At 51.6% G+C, this 17,410-nt stretch overlaps 1 protein-coding gene across 6 annotated transcripts in view; it reads left to right on the top strand.

Moving 5' to 3' along the window:
• LARGE1 (LARGE xylosyl- and glucuronyltransferase 1) overlaps positions 1–15,641 on the top strand; it is a 564,622-nt gene extending 548,981 nt beyond the window's left edge. For all 6 annotated transcript variants that reach the window (XM_051846591.3, XM_051846590.3, XM_051846588.3 and 3 more), the window contains 3 exons: positions 6,251–6,397; positions 12,358–12,553; positions 14,144–15,641. In XM_051846591.3, coding sequence (XP_051702551.2) covers positions 6,251–6,397; positions 12,358–12,553; positions 14,144–14,341 — 541 coding nt within the window. In that variant the 3' untranslated portion in view covers positions 14,342–15,641. The remainder of the gene's footprint in view (positions 1–6,250; positions 6,398–12,357; positions 12,554–14,143) is intronic.
• Positions 15,642–17,410: the final 1,769 nt, after the last annotated feature.

Genomic DNA, 17,410 nt, shown 5'->3' with positions numbered 1-17,410 from the left:
GCAGAGGATTAGCCTATTGAGCCGCGGTGCCAGCCCTGCCCTCCTCTTATAAGGACACTAGTGACTACATCCAGCCAACCCTAATGATCTGAGATGAAAGCTCCCATCGCAGCAACCTTAATTTAATCATGCCTGTGTAGTCCACATTGCCGTAACAGGTGATAGAATCTGGGATTGGGATGTGCACATCTTTGGGGGAGTAGTGTCCTACCTGCCCCAACCTTCAGGGACCTGTAAGACCCTCTGAGACCTGCAGCACTCCCTCGTTGCCTCTGCCCTTATCCCTAGGTACTGTCCCTGTCTGTTACTATGCTCTTGTCACACTGGCCTCCTTGCTGTTCCTTAAGCACATGCAAGGCCTTGTGGCCTTTGCACTGTGTGTTTCCTTAGCCTGGAATGCTCTGACCCACAGGGAACCACGTGTCCTGCTCTCTCAGCTAGTCCCAAGTATTTGCCTAAAAGCCCCCTTCTCCATGAGGCCAACCCTGACCACCCTATTTAAAATCGCATCTCATTTCCGAAGTCTTCCCTCCTCCGTTCTCTCTTGCCTTCTCATATCCAGTGCTATATAATTTGCTAATCACGCTGGAGTATCTGGCACGTTGCAGAATGTAACAACAAATGAAAGAACCAAGTGGTGAAGTCAGCTCTTAGCTGGACCTTGGTCCGCGGGGCGAGGCCAGGACTGGTTGTCTGCCCTTGTAACCCGAGAGGAGCCAACGTGAGAAGATGGGGAGGCACCTGGCATTGTAACAGCCAGCTGGCCCTGAGCACTTTCCATCTGCCAGGCACTCTACAGGCTTTATTCGTTCCTGCAAACGGCCTCTGAGCCGAATGCTGTTTTCCCAGCCCCTTTCACAAGTTCGGAACCTGCAGGGCAAAGAGCTTAGGTATCAGGCAGCCAGGATGTGACCGCACACAGCCTGGGTCCGGAGCTCCGCCTTCTGCATGGGGACGCAAGGAGAGCGAGTCCTGAGAACTTGCACACCTGCCTGGCCCTTGTTTCTTCTGAGACGCTGTCCACCAGCTATCCCGACAGCCCTGGGCGGTTTCCCTGGTAACTAAAACCTATTTCCAGGGCTTGGGAGGGGGTTAAAAAGAGACTGGGATGGGGGGAAGCAGTGTTATGTTTGTGAACATGCATGAGACAGAGAAAGCTCCAGGAAGCCCCTGTAGCTAACACTGCCCTTTGCTATGTTTGTTTGTTTGTGGCCAATGGCAGCCCCAGGAGAGCCTGTGGTCTCTGCCCTCCCTGTCCTTTCACAGCCCCTCCCTTGCTCACCAGTTGGGCCAGGTGGGAGCAGAAGGGGCTGTGACTTCTTTGCATACTTGAGTGAGTTGAGAAGAGGGGCTGAGGGGCAAAAAGAGAGAGAAGAGGAGGTTGGGGACCTGGAAGATGAACTCTGCCCAGCTGCCAGTGCCCCTCTGCTCAGCTCCGTCAGCCTGGAAGAGCTGCATTGGCTCTGTCAGGAACACCGGCATTGTTCATGGCAGGAAGGGGTCAGAGAGGGCCGGCTGGAGATGGAGATCTCATATGCTCTGTCCCCGCACACAGGCAGGCTGGCAGGCCAAAATGCCGACCTGGTTGTGAGCACTGTGCTAGTCGCCTTTTTCTTTTCTTTTTTAGATTTTTATTTATTTATTTGACAGGTAGAGTTATAGACAGTGAGAGAGAGAGAAAGGTCTTCCTTCCATTGGTTCACTCTCCAGATGGCCACAACGGCCAGAGCTATGCCAATCTGAAGCCAGGAGCCAGGTGCTTTCTCCCAGTCTCCCATGTGGGTGCAGGGCCCAAACACTTGGGCCATCCTGTACTGCCTTCCCGGGCCACAGCAGAGAGCTGGACTGGAAGAGGAGCAACCAGGACTAGAACCCGGTGCCCATATGGGATGCCGGCGCCGCAGGTGGAGGATTAACCAAGTGAGCCACAGCGCCGGCCCCTGATCGCCTTTTTCTGAATCCTTCCGCACACTCACCCATTCTGTGGCCCTGGGCCCACCCTAAAAGGAGGAAGGGAGACTCATGTGTTGGTTATTCTGAGTCAGGCTCTGTGTTAGGCTTGAGAACTCTGGGTTGTGAGACCTAATCATTCATGAACTGCATCATCAGATGGGGAACTTGTGCCTGGAAGAAGTTGTGTATGTCCCCCGAGATCAGAAGAGAGGGGCAGGCAGGGTTGGAAGCCAGGGATAAATGGCCCCAAGTCACATGGAGTGGCGGGGCTCTCCATTGCATTGGCAGGGGTCTGAGTTAGGCAGATACCTCAGACTTCCTCAGCCTAGAATATTCTGGTAACTTTGCGAATGTTTCTGCAGGGGTCTCGGTCAAGGAGCAAGGGCAGGGTGTGAGTCAGGGCTACCCAAAGAAATAGAACCCATAGACAGTATATGAGGGGACTTCAAAAAGTTCTTGGAGAAGGAAATTGCCTGGTGCACAGAATTTGGAATTCTGTGCTTAGTTGTTTCATAATGTGCATTTTCTGTGAATTTCTTAATGACCCCTCGCATGCCTGGAGCTCAAACAATGTTTGCGCCAGAATAAACGTCTTCAGCTCCATTATCTACAAACTGTGCCCTCGTTTGGATGTGTGTGTGTATCTGTGTATTTCCAGTGTATAGAGAGAGATAAATGGAGAGAAATTGGCTCACATGGCCGTAGGGGTTGGCAAATCTGAAGTCCACAGGGCAGGCCAGCCAGCTGGAAACTCAGGCAGGATTTCAGTCTTACAGTCCTAAGGCAGATGCCTTCATTTCCGGCAAAGCTCAGATTTTTGCTCTTCAGCCTTGACCTGATTTGATGAGCCCACCCACGTAATCAAGGGCAGTCTCCGTCAAGTCAGCTGAGCGTGGATGGTCCTCACATCCCCAAAATGCCTTCACATCCAGACTGGTGTCTGACTAAGCGACCGGGCACTGCTACCTAGCCCAATGGGCACACGAGATTAGCCAGCACAGGACCCAGTCACTGTGGACTGCATGCCTCACACATGCCAGGCATTGTCCCAAGCACGTCCACCTGCCCTTCTGCTTTAGCTCGTCAGCATCTTTTACAGGTGCATGAAGTCAACCTCAGAGTGGTGCCAGCAACTTCCCCACATTGACAGCTCTGATAGGCAGAGGCCACACTTGATGACCACACTGCCACTACTGCCATCCACAAGGCTTCCATCGTAGCCACCTAGCTGCAGCCGTGTAAGCGAGGTGAAGGTACTGACCCAAAGTCCCTCAGCTTGTCAAACAAGAGCCAGAACTCGGGTCTCTTGGCTCGCAGCCCAGCCTTCTCACAGAAGCCCTCCATTGCCTAGGAGTGATGGCAGCACATTCCTCAAGCCTACAGCAGCAAGCTGCAGCCACGCTGGTATGAACCAGCAGAACACACTGCAGAAAAGCTGCAGCGGCCATTGCAATCCTGACAAATGGCCATGCTCAGGGTCTGTACCCTGCAACCACTCTGCAATGGAAGACAACTTCATAATGAGGCCCATTCAAGACATCAGTAACGAAGCCTCCATAAGCAGAGTGTGCAGGGGGCCCATCTGGTGGCACACCCATCTTGGTGGCAGCTTGTGTTTCAGTGAGACGAAAGGGAAGTTGCAGAAAACACTCCCAGATCCAGCACTGTCTGTGCAGAAGGCCACAAGGCTTTCCGGGACTGCATTTGTAAGGCGTGCTGATCCCCAGGGCTATATATTCATGTTGGGTCTTGCAGTATAGGGGGTAGGGTTGTTGGATTGCAAGCAACAGAAACCCATGCTAGGTAGCTTAATTCAGATACCAAAAATATCAGAGGAGAACAGAACAAGGAGCTGATTAGTATATCTTATGGAATCAAAGTAAGATTTGGAAAAATGAATGTTTAAGACTGCAGTTGGCTGGACCAGCTTCTGGGCCCCCTGCAGTGGGGTTCAAAGTCTTTGGAACATTGTGCGACAGCAGTGCAAGTCGGCTCTGTGGTTTCCTGGTCTCTATATATTTCTTTTCAGATTTCTAAAGACAAGGAACTGATTTGTCCAGCTTGGCTCAAGTGTCCACCCCTACACAGTCGTCCTGGCCATGGGTTTATTTGGGACAGGCAGAGCTGTGGGAGCTGCTCCTGTGTATTAGGGTCATAGAAGAGGGAATTGCTTTCAAGTAGGACACTTCCAAAATCAGCCACTGCAATAACTGTGATTGCAGTAATAATTAAAGACTGAGGTGGAAAGAGCCCTCTGTGTGTATAGATATCTGTGTCATGTATGTATGTGTGTGTCATGTATGTATGTGTGTGTCGTGTGTATGTGTGTGTACATTTTTCCCATCCCCTTCATTACCCTCTGACTCTCCTTGTCTCCCTGCATGGCATTCACATCTTAAAATCATTCACTCCAAATGCAATCTTAGACCCCAGTGGAGAGGCACCTGCCAGTAGGCTTTGAGCACCCTGGAACATTTACAAGACTATAAGCACCACCCAGGCAGAGCCCTGTATCTCCAAGTGCCTGGCACACAGTAGGTGCTCAGTGATTGTTGACTGACTAGTGAGCACTCCTGAGTACTAGGACACCTTATCCCACGTCCCTGTGGATCCAGGAGCTTGCTCAAACTATTTCTTTGTGCCTAGATGTCCCATCTCCAACGTGGACAGATAAGGCACTGGCTGTATCTGTTACAGGAGTGATATAAAAGAGAATGCTGGCTGACAGTAGATGCCTGGCCTTGGAGGAAGGAACCTGGGGTGTGTAGAAGTCGGTGCTGCTGTGCCCGCAGTCAGAGAGGAATGCAGATCAGGACAGGCTGGCCACACCGCTGGCCCTCTGCCTGGCTCAGAGAGCTCCCCCACATTCTGGTGCTCACCTCCTTTACAGACCTCTCATGAGATAGTGACAGAGGGCTGTATCTCGTCTGTATATAGTGCACCTAACCCTGATAATAAAGAGTGGACGACAGATGATAGTCACAGGTTCCAAAATGAATTTCCAATCCATCTCTCAACCACACCCTCTCCACTGGGAGCTCGGGAAACCCTTTAACCAGGATGTCCTTATCCTGACCTGCTCCGTGGCCCATTCATCACTCAGGCCAAGCCCTGCCCATGTCCTTCTTGGACCACCCCTCTGTTGTGGTCCCCTCTGGCCTGGGCTAACTTATTTAGTTAGAAGATCAGCTTTACGTAGTCCGTGCTTTTTCACAAAGTTGTGTCAAGGGAAGTGGCTCTATCAATACAACAATAAGCAGTTGTGTGACTATAGGAGGTTGCTTCTTCCAGGATTTTATTAAATGCCTTCTAATGCCTGCTGTGACCCCAAGGAAGGCTGCTTCCTCTCTTAGGGAGAGGGACGCAGACAGCTTGTGATGGCATTAAGACCTAAAGGTCCCTGGTCTCTGCAGGTAGCCAAGATAAAGTGCCAAGGTCATGGCTAAAAACAATGGTGAAATATGCAACCAGGGAGTCCTGCTGGCACTGCAGTATGACAGCGACCATTTGTCCCCGCATGTCTGCCATGGGCCAGGTGTGCCAAGCAGTATGGCATTACCTCGTTTAGTCCTCACAGCGGCTCCAGGAGGTAACAATTATTGCCACCATTTTAGGGAGAGAAACACGCGGCAGCGAGCAACTAAATGACTTGGCTAGGCTGGCAAGACTCATTAAGTGACATTGCCAGGTTGAAATCCAGTCTGTGTTCATTAAGAGCCTCGGCTCCGTGGCCCTCCCTGAGCCTTCTTTCCACCTGATGGCCATAGAATTGGGGAGTGGCAGGAACTCGGTCTCCAACGTGGGAGCCCGTGAGAGGGTGGGAAACTTTCCACCGTCTGAGCTCTGTCGTATTCAGCCAAGGGGCTGCTTCCTTTAAGGACTCAGGGTCCAGAGGACTCGAAAGTAGAGGAGTCACAGGAATGATGCCTGGAAAAGCCCAGGTTGGCGATTATCTCCTCTGCTTATGTCCACCTGCTCCTGTGTGGCTGGTGGTGCAGTAGGAGGAGTAGAGTGGGAAGTCTTTTGAGATCTTTGTTCTGCACTTGAGTCTGCTCCTGGCCCTCTGCTGGGGCCTGCTGATGCCCCAGGAAGGCTCAGCTCTGTGGCTCCCTGAGTGGTCTGGGAAGCGGCTTCACCTACCTGGGTTTCATGGGCTTCAGTCTCTCCCGTCTCGAACTGAGAGGCTGGTGTGGGCTCTCTCCATGCCTGCAAGGAGCAGCCACTGCTCCTTATGGGGTTAGCTCTGGGCCGGGCATCACAGGGACGCTGGCTCTCTCTGGCCACCCCCTCTTTCCAGGAAGTCTGTCATCCAGCTCGACCTCGCCAACACCAAGAAGGCGATGATCGTCCCCGCGTTCGAGACGCTGCGCTACCGGCTCTCCTTCCCCAAGTCGAAAGCCGAGCTGCTGTCAATGCTGGACATGGGGACCCTCTTCACGTTCAGGTGAGTGGCCCTCATGCTGTCCTCTGGGGACCCCCAAACCTTCTCTGTCCTGGGAAGCCCAGACCCCAGAGCCATGGAACCAGAACCTGGCTGCTAGCATGACCACTGAAGTCCCAAAAGGGCACCACTCACCCTCCACGAAGTCCTTGGAATCTTCTCTGCCCCCACCCTGCCTGTGTGCTGTACTTGGTTTTACCGGTGGATGACAGATACTTTGTGTCCAGTTGGAAGGAGAGACGTGTTTGGCTGAGAAGGTTGCACTTGCTTCTTTTCATACTGTTCTGTAAACTCAGGTTGGGCTCCTGATCCTTCCCTCCTGGCTCTGATCTCTCTTTTCTGTGCTTGTCCACTCATTCATTTCATTCTGTGAGCACCTTGGATGGCTTCCCTTTTTCTTCTGGTTCTCTGAGCCCCTCTGTCCTGGGTTATCACTTCAACAACTTAAACCGTCAAGATGACTCCAGAGCTGCTCCCAACAGGGCAGACAGCCGACCTGGCTGTGCCCTGGATGACAGTTGCAAACAAAATCCTCATTTTTCTCCTTTCCTAGTCCCCCAAGTCCTGCAGGAACACTGCAGGGGAGCTGCCCTGTCACTCAACAACCAGGGAGACCCAGGAATCTACGCAAATGCACAGGTCAAATGGGCTCCATGTCCTGGGGACAGATTGCTGTGTTAACAATAGCACTTGGGGGGTGGTAGGAGTCCTACTGGGTCTCCTAATTTTTTATTTTTATTCATTTCTTTATTTGTAAGATTTTATTCATTTGAGAGGTAGAGTTACAGAGAGAGACAGAGACAGAGAGAGACAGAGGTCTTTCATCCGGTGGTTCACTCCCCAAATGACTGCAATGGCTGGAACAGGGCCTATCCGAAATCAGGAACCAGGAGCTTCTTCTGGGTCTCCACATGGATGCAGGAGCCCAAGCACTTGGGCCATCTTCTACTGCTTTTCTAGGCCATAGCAGAGAGCTGGATCAGAAGAGGAGCAGCCTGGAGACGAACTGGCGCCCATATGGGATGCCGGCACCGCAGGCAGAAGTTTAGCCCACTGTGCCACAGTGCTGGTCCCAGGGTCTCCTAATTAGGCATTTCCAAAGAGCTGTTGCTCCTGCCTACCTCTGTTCTCAAGGGAGACCAATGTAAGAATGGCCAGCACTTCCTTTGCGCCAAGGCCTATGTTCCTAGTCAATCTGAGTTGTTCTGTGAAGATTGTCGTCTTGGTAGGTTTTCCTGCCACTGTAGGTTCCTGGAAGGCCTTCTCACACTCTTCTGAGACGATGCCTCTGTGAGGTGGGTTATCCATCCAACAGCCCCACGCTGCTCATGTCGCCCGTTTTGTATGGATGAAGACACGCAGGAGCAGGAAGTTCCAGGGGGAGGCAGGACTCAAGCTCCAGTCCTTGTCTGCTCCCTAGAATTCTGGCAAGTGACCTGAGAGAGTTAATGCCCCACAGTCCACACCTTCCAAGTGCTTATTACCTTGTGCCAGGCCCTGTGTTTGCGTGTGTGATCATCAGCACGAGTCTGTGAGGCAGATGCCGTGGTCCCCTTCCACAGATAAAGACTCTGAGGCTCTGAGTGGGAGGGTTCAGCTCCTTGCCCAGGGACACAAAGCAGACCCTGGGTGCAGCCCTGACCCGAGGGATCACAGAACCTGTTCATAACTAAAATACCGAGGGGCCACTGCCAAGTCCTAAATTTTCTTACCAGTGTTTGAAGTTGCAAAGAAAATCTGCCTCCTGGAAACAGACTTTGCGGGCAGAACCTTGGTTTGAGTCTCCTTACAGATGCCAAAGCCCGATGGCTGACCTCGCGGCACATTCCCATCGTGGGCTTCCTTCCATCTCCAGGTGATCGGAGAGCTCACTTTGAGGCCATGATCTTGGGGCAGGAGAGCAGGGGTCTGGCCTGCCATGTCCGTGAGTGCTGCTGTCGCCAATGGTTTGCAAGCCACCATGCCAAGTGCTACATTACCGACCTTCCTTGCAAGAAATTGGCTTCTGTCGCCTGCTCCCCAAATAATGAGCCTGACACCTACCTCTTGCTGTACCTGCAGCGAGAAAGCACCTGCACCTTCCGCCCTCCTGGAGTCGGGTTCTCAGAGTGTGGTCCCTGGACCCGCAGCATGTCGGCCTCCCCTGGGAACTAGTTAGAAATGCAGAGTCACCAGCCCCTCCCTCGGGGGGCGCTGGAGCTGCAGGGAATTCCCCAGCCGACTCTGATGCACACTCAAGTTTGAGAGCGCTACCGAAAGCAAAGTGCGCCAACCTCTTCTCAGTAGCATCCTGGGAGCTGCGCTCACGAGGCCTTTCTCAGGAGCTCATCTCTCTTTTCTTATTATTCCTGCAAGGCAACCTGGGGTTCCCGGTCTCAGCAAGCGCTGAAGTCCAGTGAGTTTAGATTCTAAAGATGGAAGACGAAGATGGCTAACAATGTACCAATACATTACTGTCACGGAGGGCAGGCCCACCATGGGTGGACATCGTATCTAGGGAAGCACAGAGAAATAATGGGGATGTTCTCATCTCTCAAGGATACACCCCTGAGTGCTTTCCGTGCGCTCAGGCCTCCATCGTGTCCATGAGGCAGGTATTCCAGCTGTCTCCCTTTCTTCAAGAGAAAGCAACAAGGGTGCAGTGTGGCGAACTCCTCTGTGCAGTGGAATGAGAACTCAAACCCAGGCATGCTGCCTCCAGATTTGTTGCTTTGCACCACAGTGTTAAGCTGCATAACAGGGACCTTTGCACTTAGTGAATCTCCCGTGGGCCAGCATCATGTCCAGCTCTATATATTTCCTCAGGGGAGCCCCACAGTAATTCAACAAGAGAGGTGTGACTTTTTCCCCAGCCGACACAAGAGGAACTAAGGCCCAGTTAAAGACTGTTGTGCAGAGTCCTCTGGTCCTACATGACAGAGATGAGCAGTGGGACTGGACCCAGGCCTATGCCATACTTGGAACCCAATGCAGGTTCACAGCCCTGGCGTGTGCTGTGCCAGTTGTGTCAAGAGTGCCTGTTCGGTGAGTTCACGAATGGAAAAAATGAACCGCTTCTTGGCCTAATTTCTGGAGTAGACTTGGGATCGACGTTTCCCGCAACGTCCCTCGTTTCCACATTCCACTCCAGTGACACTGCTCACCCTTCCCTTCCCTTCCGTGTAGGTGGGAGTTGCTGCACTGACAGCATGGCCTTCCCCTAGCCTGGCCGTCTCACCCAACAACACGACCTGATGGAAGTCCGCTCGTTGGCCACTGCCGGTTCAGCCACACTGCATGGGTCCCTGGGGTCGAGGAAAGTCCAACCAACCTGAGGGGTGAAAGGGCAAAGTGAGGAAGCCGTCGCAGTCCCTGCTGGAGAGCCCCTCCAGCTCCCTTGCATTACAGACGCTTCCCTGAGAAGGATGGGGTACCCGGCACTCAGCGCCTTCCTCCCAGTAGCTGAGCTGTTGGGTTACCACCCTTCCTGTCTTTTCCCTTCATGGAGATTTTCTTTCTAGCTCTAGATATTACTCTCCCTACCCCCTTTCCCTCAGACTCTGTCTGAGGCCCCACTACACTCCCAGCTTCCACCATTTCCCCATAGCTCCCAAAGGCATGTTCCCGCTCCTCTAACCAGGCATGTTCCCGCTCTAACCAGGCATGTTCCTGCTCCTCTAACCAGGCATGTTCCCTCTCTAACCAGGCATGTTCCCGCTCCTCTAACCAGCTCTGGCTCAAGATACCGCATGCATGTTTAGAGGGCTCATTCGTTCAAAGGTTTATTCAACTTGGAGAAAAGCCAGGGAGTACTCATTCTACATGCTAGAGTGTGCTGGGGACAATGACATAGAAGGGAGGTAACCCGGGGGCTGTTGTTGCGGTACCATCAGTTAAGCAGCCACGTGCAATATTGGCATCCCACATCGGAGCGCCACTTCAATTCCTGGCAGTTACACTTCCCATCCAATTCCCTGGGAAAGTAGCTGAAGATGGCCCAAGGAATTAGGCCCGTGCCACCAAGTGGTAGACCAGATGGAGTTTCTGGCTCCTGCTGTCAGCTTGGCCCAAGCTTAGCAATTGAGGCCCATTTGTGGGAGTGAACCAGCAGATAGAAAATATCTCTTTTCCTCTCCCTCTCCCTCCCCCCATCCCTCCTTCCTCTGTTACACTGCCTTTCAATAAAATAATAATAATAAAAAAAAAAGGTGACTCAGCAAGCAGGTGCGCATCCTTGCCCTTGAGCTGGGCAGCCTGGATTTGAACCCCAGCTCTACCACTTACTGTTGATATTATGAGAGTTTAAAATAATGAGTATGCTCAGTCTTTACAATAGTTTTGCTACACCATACCTGACTAGTAATCAGTTTCCTTTTACTGTGTGGTTGTATGCATTTTCTATTGCTGTGTAACAAAGCACCACAAACATAGCCACTTAAAACCACACGCATTTGCCATCTCACCATGTCTGGCTTGGAGGCCTCTGCTGGCTTCTGTGGGCTGAAATCAAGTTGCCAGCAAAGCTGTGCTTCTCGGGTGCATGTGGGCCTCTCCCCCACTCCCTGATCATTGGCAGGATTCCTTGCCTTGCAGTTGTAGTACTGAGGCTCCCACTTGCCTGCTGCCAGTTTTTTTTTTTTTTTTTAACATTTGTTTATTTGAAAGTTACAGAGTTGAGAGTTACAGAGAAGGGGACTGGGGAGAGAGAAAGAGGAAAAAAAGAGAGGTCTTCCATCTGCTGGTTCATTTCCCAGATGGCTGCAAACAGCCAGGGCTGGACCAGACCAAAGCCAGAAGCTGGAAACCTGGAACTCCATCCAGGTCTCCCATGTGGGTAGAAGTGGCCCAAGTCCATCTTCCACTGTTTTCCCAGGTGTGTTAGTAGGGAGCTGGTTCGGACGTAGAGCAGCTGAGACTCAAACAGGTGCCCATATGGGATGCCAATATCACAGATGGCAAAGTAACCTACTGTGCCACAGTCTAGCCCCAGTGCCTCTGACTTTAGGCCAGAGACCAGTGTCAGCTCCTACAGCCCAGGCCTTGGCCCTGTGGCCCCTGGGGATAGCTCGCAGCATGGCTGTTTGCTTCTTCTTGAACTGAGATCTGCAGGTCCACACAGCCAAGCCAGGCTCACATCAGCCTTTTGATGAATCCAAGGTCATCTTGTTAGCCATCTTCATTTCATCTACAGAAATCCTTTTTGCCGTATTACAATATAATCCCAATGGTGACGTCACACAAGCTGTGTCTCAAGGGAGAAAACACGCTGCAAGGACAAGGGGCATCGCCATCGTACACAACTGCCCATCACAGTGGTCTCTGCTGGGAACAGTGAGGATGCAGATTGGCCTGCAGTGGGCTCCATAGGAACCACATAGGGCACCTTGTTCCAGGCGTCTGCTTGCCCTTTTCTTAGGAGAATCTCCCTGTCATTGAAGGGTGAGGAGAGTAGGCTGTCCTAGCTCCCCGGGGTTGCCAGAACAAAATAAATGCTACAAACTAGGTAGCCCAACACCACAGCAGCTTATTCCCTCATGGTTCTGGAGGCCGGAATCCAAAATCAAGGTTTCAGCCATCCATGCTTCCTCTATAGGTTCTGGGGAGAAATTCCTCCTTCTTCCTGGTGGCTGCCAGCAATCTTTGACACATACATCTGTCATTCCAGTCTCTGCCTGCATCTCAACGTGATGTTCTCCCCATCTGTCTCTATAGTCAAATACTCCTCTCCTTATATAAGGACACCGGTTACTGCACAAGGGGCTACCCTAATCCACTGTGATCTCATCCTAACTTGATTACCTGTGCAAAGACCTTGTTTCCAAACAGGCCCCATTCGTAGGTACTGGGGGCTAGAATTCGAGCGTAGCTTTTAGAGGAGCACCTTCAGCCTGCCACAAGGACTCTTCCTCTTCTCCCAAATCAGCAGCATTTGCAAGACCCAGCTTCCTTCCCTCCACCCAGTGGTTTTTATCCATGTGTCCCAGGTACCACGTCTGGACGAAAGGCCATGCACCCACGAACTTCGCCAAGTGGCGGACCGCCACCACGCCTTACCGGGTTGAGTGGGAGGCTGACTTCGAGCCCTACGTCGTCGTGAGACGTGACTGCCCCGAGTACGACCGGAGGTTTGTGGGCTTTGGCTGGAACAAAGTGGCTCATATCATGGAACTGGATGCACAGGTGAGATGAGCAGAACTCTCCCGTGGTGCTGGGGGTGGGTGCGGAGATCTAGGTCTTAGCGCTGAAGAAGCCCATGGGGACAGGAAAGCAGAGGAGCACAGGGCTAAGAGGGAACCAGATGTGTCCAGCAATCTAAGAATGTGGCCATCGTGATCCTCAGAGCTGGGGATCGCAAACATTGCTCTTTTGCCCTACTCTTGGGTGACATTTTGTTCCCATCTTTTCAACAAGAACACCCCAAATCCAGGAACACTGAGAGCAGATGCCCAGGGCTGGCCTCCTCCCACCAGGTGAGCTGCCCCACGTGTTTGGGAGCAGTCCCGGGAACGGAGGACCTCTGAGACAGATGGAAGTTTCTAGAACAGTGTCTGTCTGCAGCAGGAGAAAGCACGGCCTTTCATGTCCGCATTTTCAGTAATGCGAGGAGGGAGCCCAGGACCGCTCGCAGACAGCAGCCATGTCTTATCTATATCGGCTTTTGTTTGAAAGAAATGTCAAGTTCATATTCTGGGACATGTACTGGTTTAAAGAAAGCTAACGTTTGCAGCAGCGAGACCAAGGATTTCTCTGTCTTAGACAGTCCTGATGGAACACTTGGACACAGGTTGCACATTTTCCTTCATTGCCCGTGGCATCTACCATGCATCGTTTCACCCTTGCCAATGACTTAGGGAATTGATGAGTGTACACCTGACAGGTCCTATAGCCACTCCCATGGGGGCTGCTAGGTCTGCATGGATTTTCTCACTCATTCCTCAGCACCCACTGTTGTCATTTCTTGCTGCTGTCAGTATTGTATCTGTGGCAGCTGCCTTTCCCAGCCCCTCCCTCCCCCTTTTGGACTTTGTTCTCATCTGCTGTGTGCCAATGAGATGACCAAAGCTTCCCAGACGTTCTGTCCAAAATCTGAATAAACAGATTGTGTGAAAAGTGGGCTGGGTTCTCCTCTGAGTTACAAGTCCTAAATTTGTGTTGCCTCTTTCGTATGTTCTGAGACCTTGGTTGTTGGTCTTTTTAGCTGTTTCTCTGCCAGGCTGAGCAGCATCCTGCCTGATAATGTGACTGGGAGATAGGATGTGCGGCAGAGAGCTTTGTCTCCCGTGAACTCCAGTTTACTGCGACATTTTTGTTTCCGTGTTGTCTTCCATGCTTTGTTTCTCCCCTCTTCTGCACTAATCGGTTGAGCTGTCAGATCTCATCCAGTCCTCAGACATCAGTTGGTTGAGCGAGAAAATATCCTATGGCTTGTGTCACTCCAGAGTGACCACATGGGTGTAAGTTCACAGCGACTTTTGTGTGAGCTCGGCTCAGCACCGGCCGTCCTTTGTTCCAGTCTCAGGGTCATCCTTCAAGGTAGAGATTTCTAGATGAGAAAACCAAGGCGTAGAAAAGCCCAGTTTCATCACAGAGACAGCCCTGAACTGCCCCAGTCCAAAGCTAGCGTGTAGTCCATGTGCTGCCCTACTTGCTGCTGTCACTCCCCGGTTGGTTCTTTGCCCCAGGCATTGAACCTGGCATTTCTAGGGCCTTCACCTTGCATTTCCAGGGGTGGCTCAGGCAAGATCTCACAAGGCCCCTGTCTTCTTCCAGGAATACGAATTCATCGTGCTGCCCAACGCCTACATGATCCACATGCCGCACGCGCCCAGCTTCGACATCACCAAGTTCCGTTCCAACAAGCAATACCGCATCTGTCTCAAGACCCTGAAGGAGGAGTTTCAGCAGGACATGTCCCGCCGCTATGGCTTTGCCGCCCTGAAATATCTCACGGCCGAGAACAACAGCTAGCACCGGGAAGCACCCACGAGGGAGACACGCACTGCAGGCGGAGAGCCACTCGCTGCCTGGGGCCCAAATGCAAAACCAAGCGATGCTTTTTTGGTTTGTTTTGATTTGTCTCTATGGCCCAACGAAGCTGCCCTGACTACTGAGGTCCTGGACAAGGATCCGGCCAGTCTGTTTCTGCCCGGTGACCTGGCGTTCCCGGAGTAAAATCACCCACCGATTTTTGTCTCTTCCAAATGGGACAGAGGGGTGAGAGGAAGTCAAAAGGTTATCAACTTACCACAAAGCCACAGGGCTTTAGAATGTTCTCGTGGTGTTTTAAGAATTATGGGGCCCAACCTGGCTGGGGAGAAAGGGAAATTAGGGTGCTGGGGGATAGGCATCCCAGAAAATAAAAGCAAAATGGTCTCTTCACTCAGTGGATGGTTTCTTCTGTGCCCTGCAGTGTAGCTATGTATCCAAGAAGAAGACAAACCAATGATGTGAACCAATGAGATGTCTCCGGAGGTAGCTGGGTAGGGTTCATCGGTTCTTTATTCTCAAAGTCACTCCTGTTTGGTTTTGATTTTTTTTTGGGGGGGGGGGTTGTTTGGTTGCTTTGGGTCTGGGCAATCAAAAATAAAAAAATCTGATCCTTTAAGATTCTAAAGGAAAAGTCAGCTGTCCCACTCCACATCCCCCCTATCCGCAGTGGCCCAGCAAGGAGGACCAGAGCCTCTAGCCAGTGTTTAAATGTAGGCAGCTTCCTCCAGGATGCTCACCAAGGATACCCTGATGTTGAATTCCCCACTCTCCAGAATGCAGAGACTACGATGGGGACTGCAGGAATCAGAGGGCCAACGGCTGTACACCTGTCATGTTTTCTGTTGGCAGCGACTGGTTCACGGGGAGAGGGCTTTGATGGAACAATTTTAGTGCTCCCGGAAGCTACGGACCTCGCAGGCTTTTAGGAGAACTTCAGGAACTCACAGGAGCCCGGCTCCGAAGATTGGCGTGTCCACCTGGAGCCATGCGGGAGCAACGTACCGATTCCCGTGCGTCCCTGCCTGCTTCCCTCTGGACGGGAAGAGGGGATAACCTCAGCCTCCCCTCGGGACCTGGCCAAGGGTAGACAAGCACCTTCACCGTCAACAGAGTGAGGAGACCCCGGACTTTCCGCCCATTTTCTTTAATCTTCAATATTAATGTTGTGTTTACATTGACAAGAACGCGAGTTCATGCCCTACCCTCTGCTGGGCTGTTTGTATTGAGTTGCGATGTGACCAGCGAAAGCTGCATCCAATAAAGGAAAGTACAGACTGTTTCTTCCCCGTGCCCCTCCCAGTCTTGTGAGAAGTTACCAGAATGCACTTGGGTGTAGACAGCAAAATCAGAGTCCAAAAACAGCCACTTCACACATTCTGTTCTCCCACTTTATTTTTCTCAGCATTTTCACTTTGGTTTTTTTCTTCTCTTTGCCTAAGTTTAGATCTCACTTCATCCTCTGTCCCCAAAACCATTTTTCTAATTTTTCATTTCACTTCTATCTCAACACAGAGGCCAGATGCAGGCTAGCAAAGTAAATCGTGGTGGTGAACAAGACAGTGAACATCCACGTGGTTGGTGTGGTCGCTCCTTGGAACCCCACTGTAACCCCATCCGTGAGACCTCTCCATGTGTTACATGGTCAGGTGGCCGTATCGCTGAGATTTATACCGAAATTAGGGAAGTTACAATTACAACTATAGATAAATCCAGTATGCACATAGATATAGATAAATATGTCTTATATATTGAGCACATATATTACATTTATCATTAGAAAGCAAAAGATGACAAAATATGTTCAAAATACATGTTAAGGCCGACACTGTGGCTCACTAGGCTAATCCTCCGCCTGCAGCGCCGGTACCCCGGGTTCTAGTCCCGGTCGGGGTGCCAGATTCTGTCCCAGTTGCCCCTCTTCCAGTCCAGCTCTCTGCTGTGGCCTGGGAAGGCAGTGGAGGATGGCCCAAGTGTTTGGGCCCTGCACCCACATGGGAGACCAGGAGAAGCACCTGGCTCCTGGCTTTGGATCGGCACAGCGCGCCGGCCATAGTGGCCATTTTGGGGGTGAACCAACAGGAGGAAGACCTTTCTCTCTGTCTCTCTCTCTCACTGTCTAACTCTGCCTGTCAAAGAAATGAGACAAAATACATGTTAAAGTCCAATTTCTTCAGTTCTGTGCTGGAGCCAGCCCCTACAGGCTCACAAGAACTTACTGTGCAAACCTCTTGACAGCTCCTGTGTCCAGTGAATCCCCTGCTACCCCTCGAGAGCTGGTTGCTGCATATCACTGCCTCTTTCTCTGCCCATGTGTGCACACGCACACACACATACACACCGACACCCAGGATTTCTCTTCCTTCCCTGGGCAGGACCACTGCTAATCGATGTATTGATAACAGTGCTTGAGTTATTACCAGCTGCTTGGGGCAAGTGAAAATCTGCAGTAGCCCAGGTACCTCCATGTTGAAAATCAATTTTTAATGCCCTGAAGCTTTTCATTTGTTTAATTTTTCTTGGCATCTGGATCATGCCTGGCCACCTTGCTTTCACTTTGCATTTTTCTGGGCCTGCCTAGTGACCACATGATCTGTCATCCAAACTGGGTCACTTCTGCAAAACAAAGAAGGTGCGAATTGCTTTGAGACAATAGGTATGAACTGGAGGGCTGAGTCACTTTGTGCACACTGAATTTTCTAAAGCCAGGAACTGAGACTGCTTACCAACAAGGGAAAATCCTATTTTCCGCAAAGACAGATACCCGACACGCTAAGCAGATCTCACTTAAGGCTCGCGCCCAGACGTTGGCTGGTGCCCAAGTTCAACTCGGAGGCTGCCAGCCCACTGGAAGCTGAGGTCTGCGTAGCCGGTGGTGTGCACTCCTGGGACTTGCATTGGGAGCAGCAGCTCACTGCCAGCCCCGGCTCCTGTGAGGGGAGCTGCAGCCATTTGGGTAGAAGTCACTACAAACTACGTTCATCCCTTCAAATCAGATCCCTGGGAGTAAGCCAGGCTTGTAAATGGGTCACACTGATGTCTTCATCCTTC

Source organism: Oryctolagus cuniculus, chromosome 11 (assembly GCF_051225735.1).
Source record: "Oryctolagus cuniculus isolate XC-2025 breed Fujian yellow rabbit chromosome 11, ASM5122573v1, whole genome shotgun sequence".
Lineage (NCBI taxonomy): Eukaryota > Metazoa > Chordata > Mammalia > Lagomorpha > Leporidae > Oryctolagus > Oryctolagus cuniculus.
This window is presented reverse-complemented; position numbering and strand designations above follow the sequence as displayed.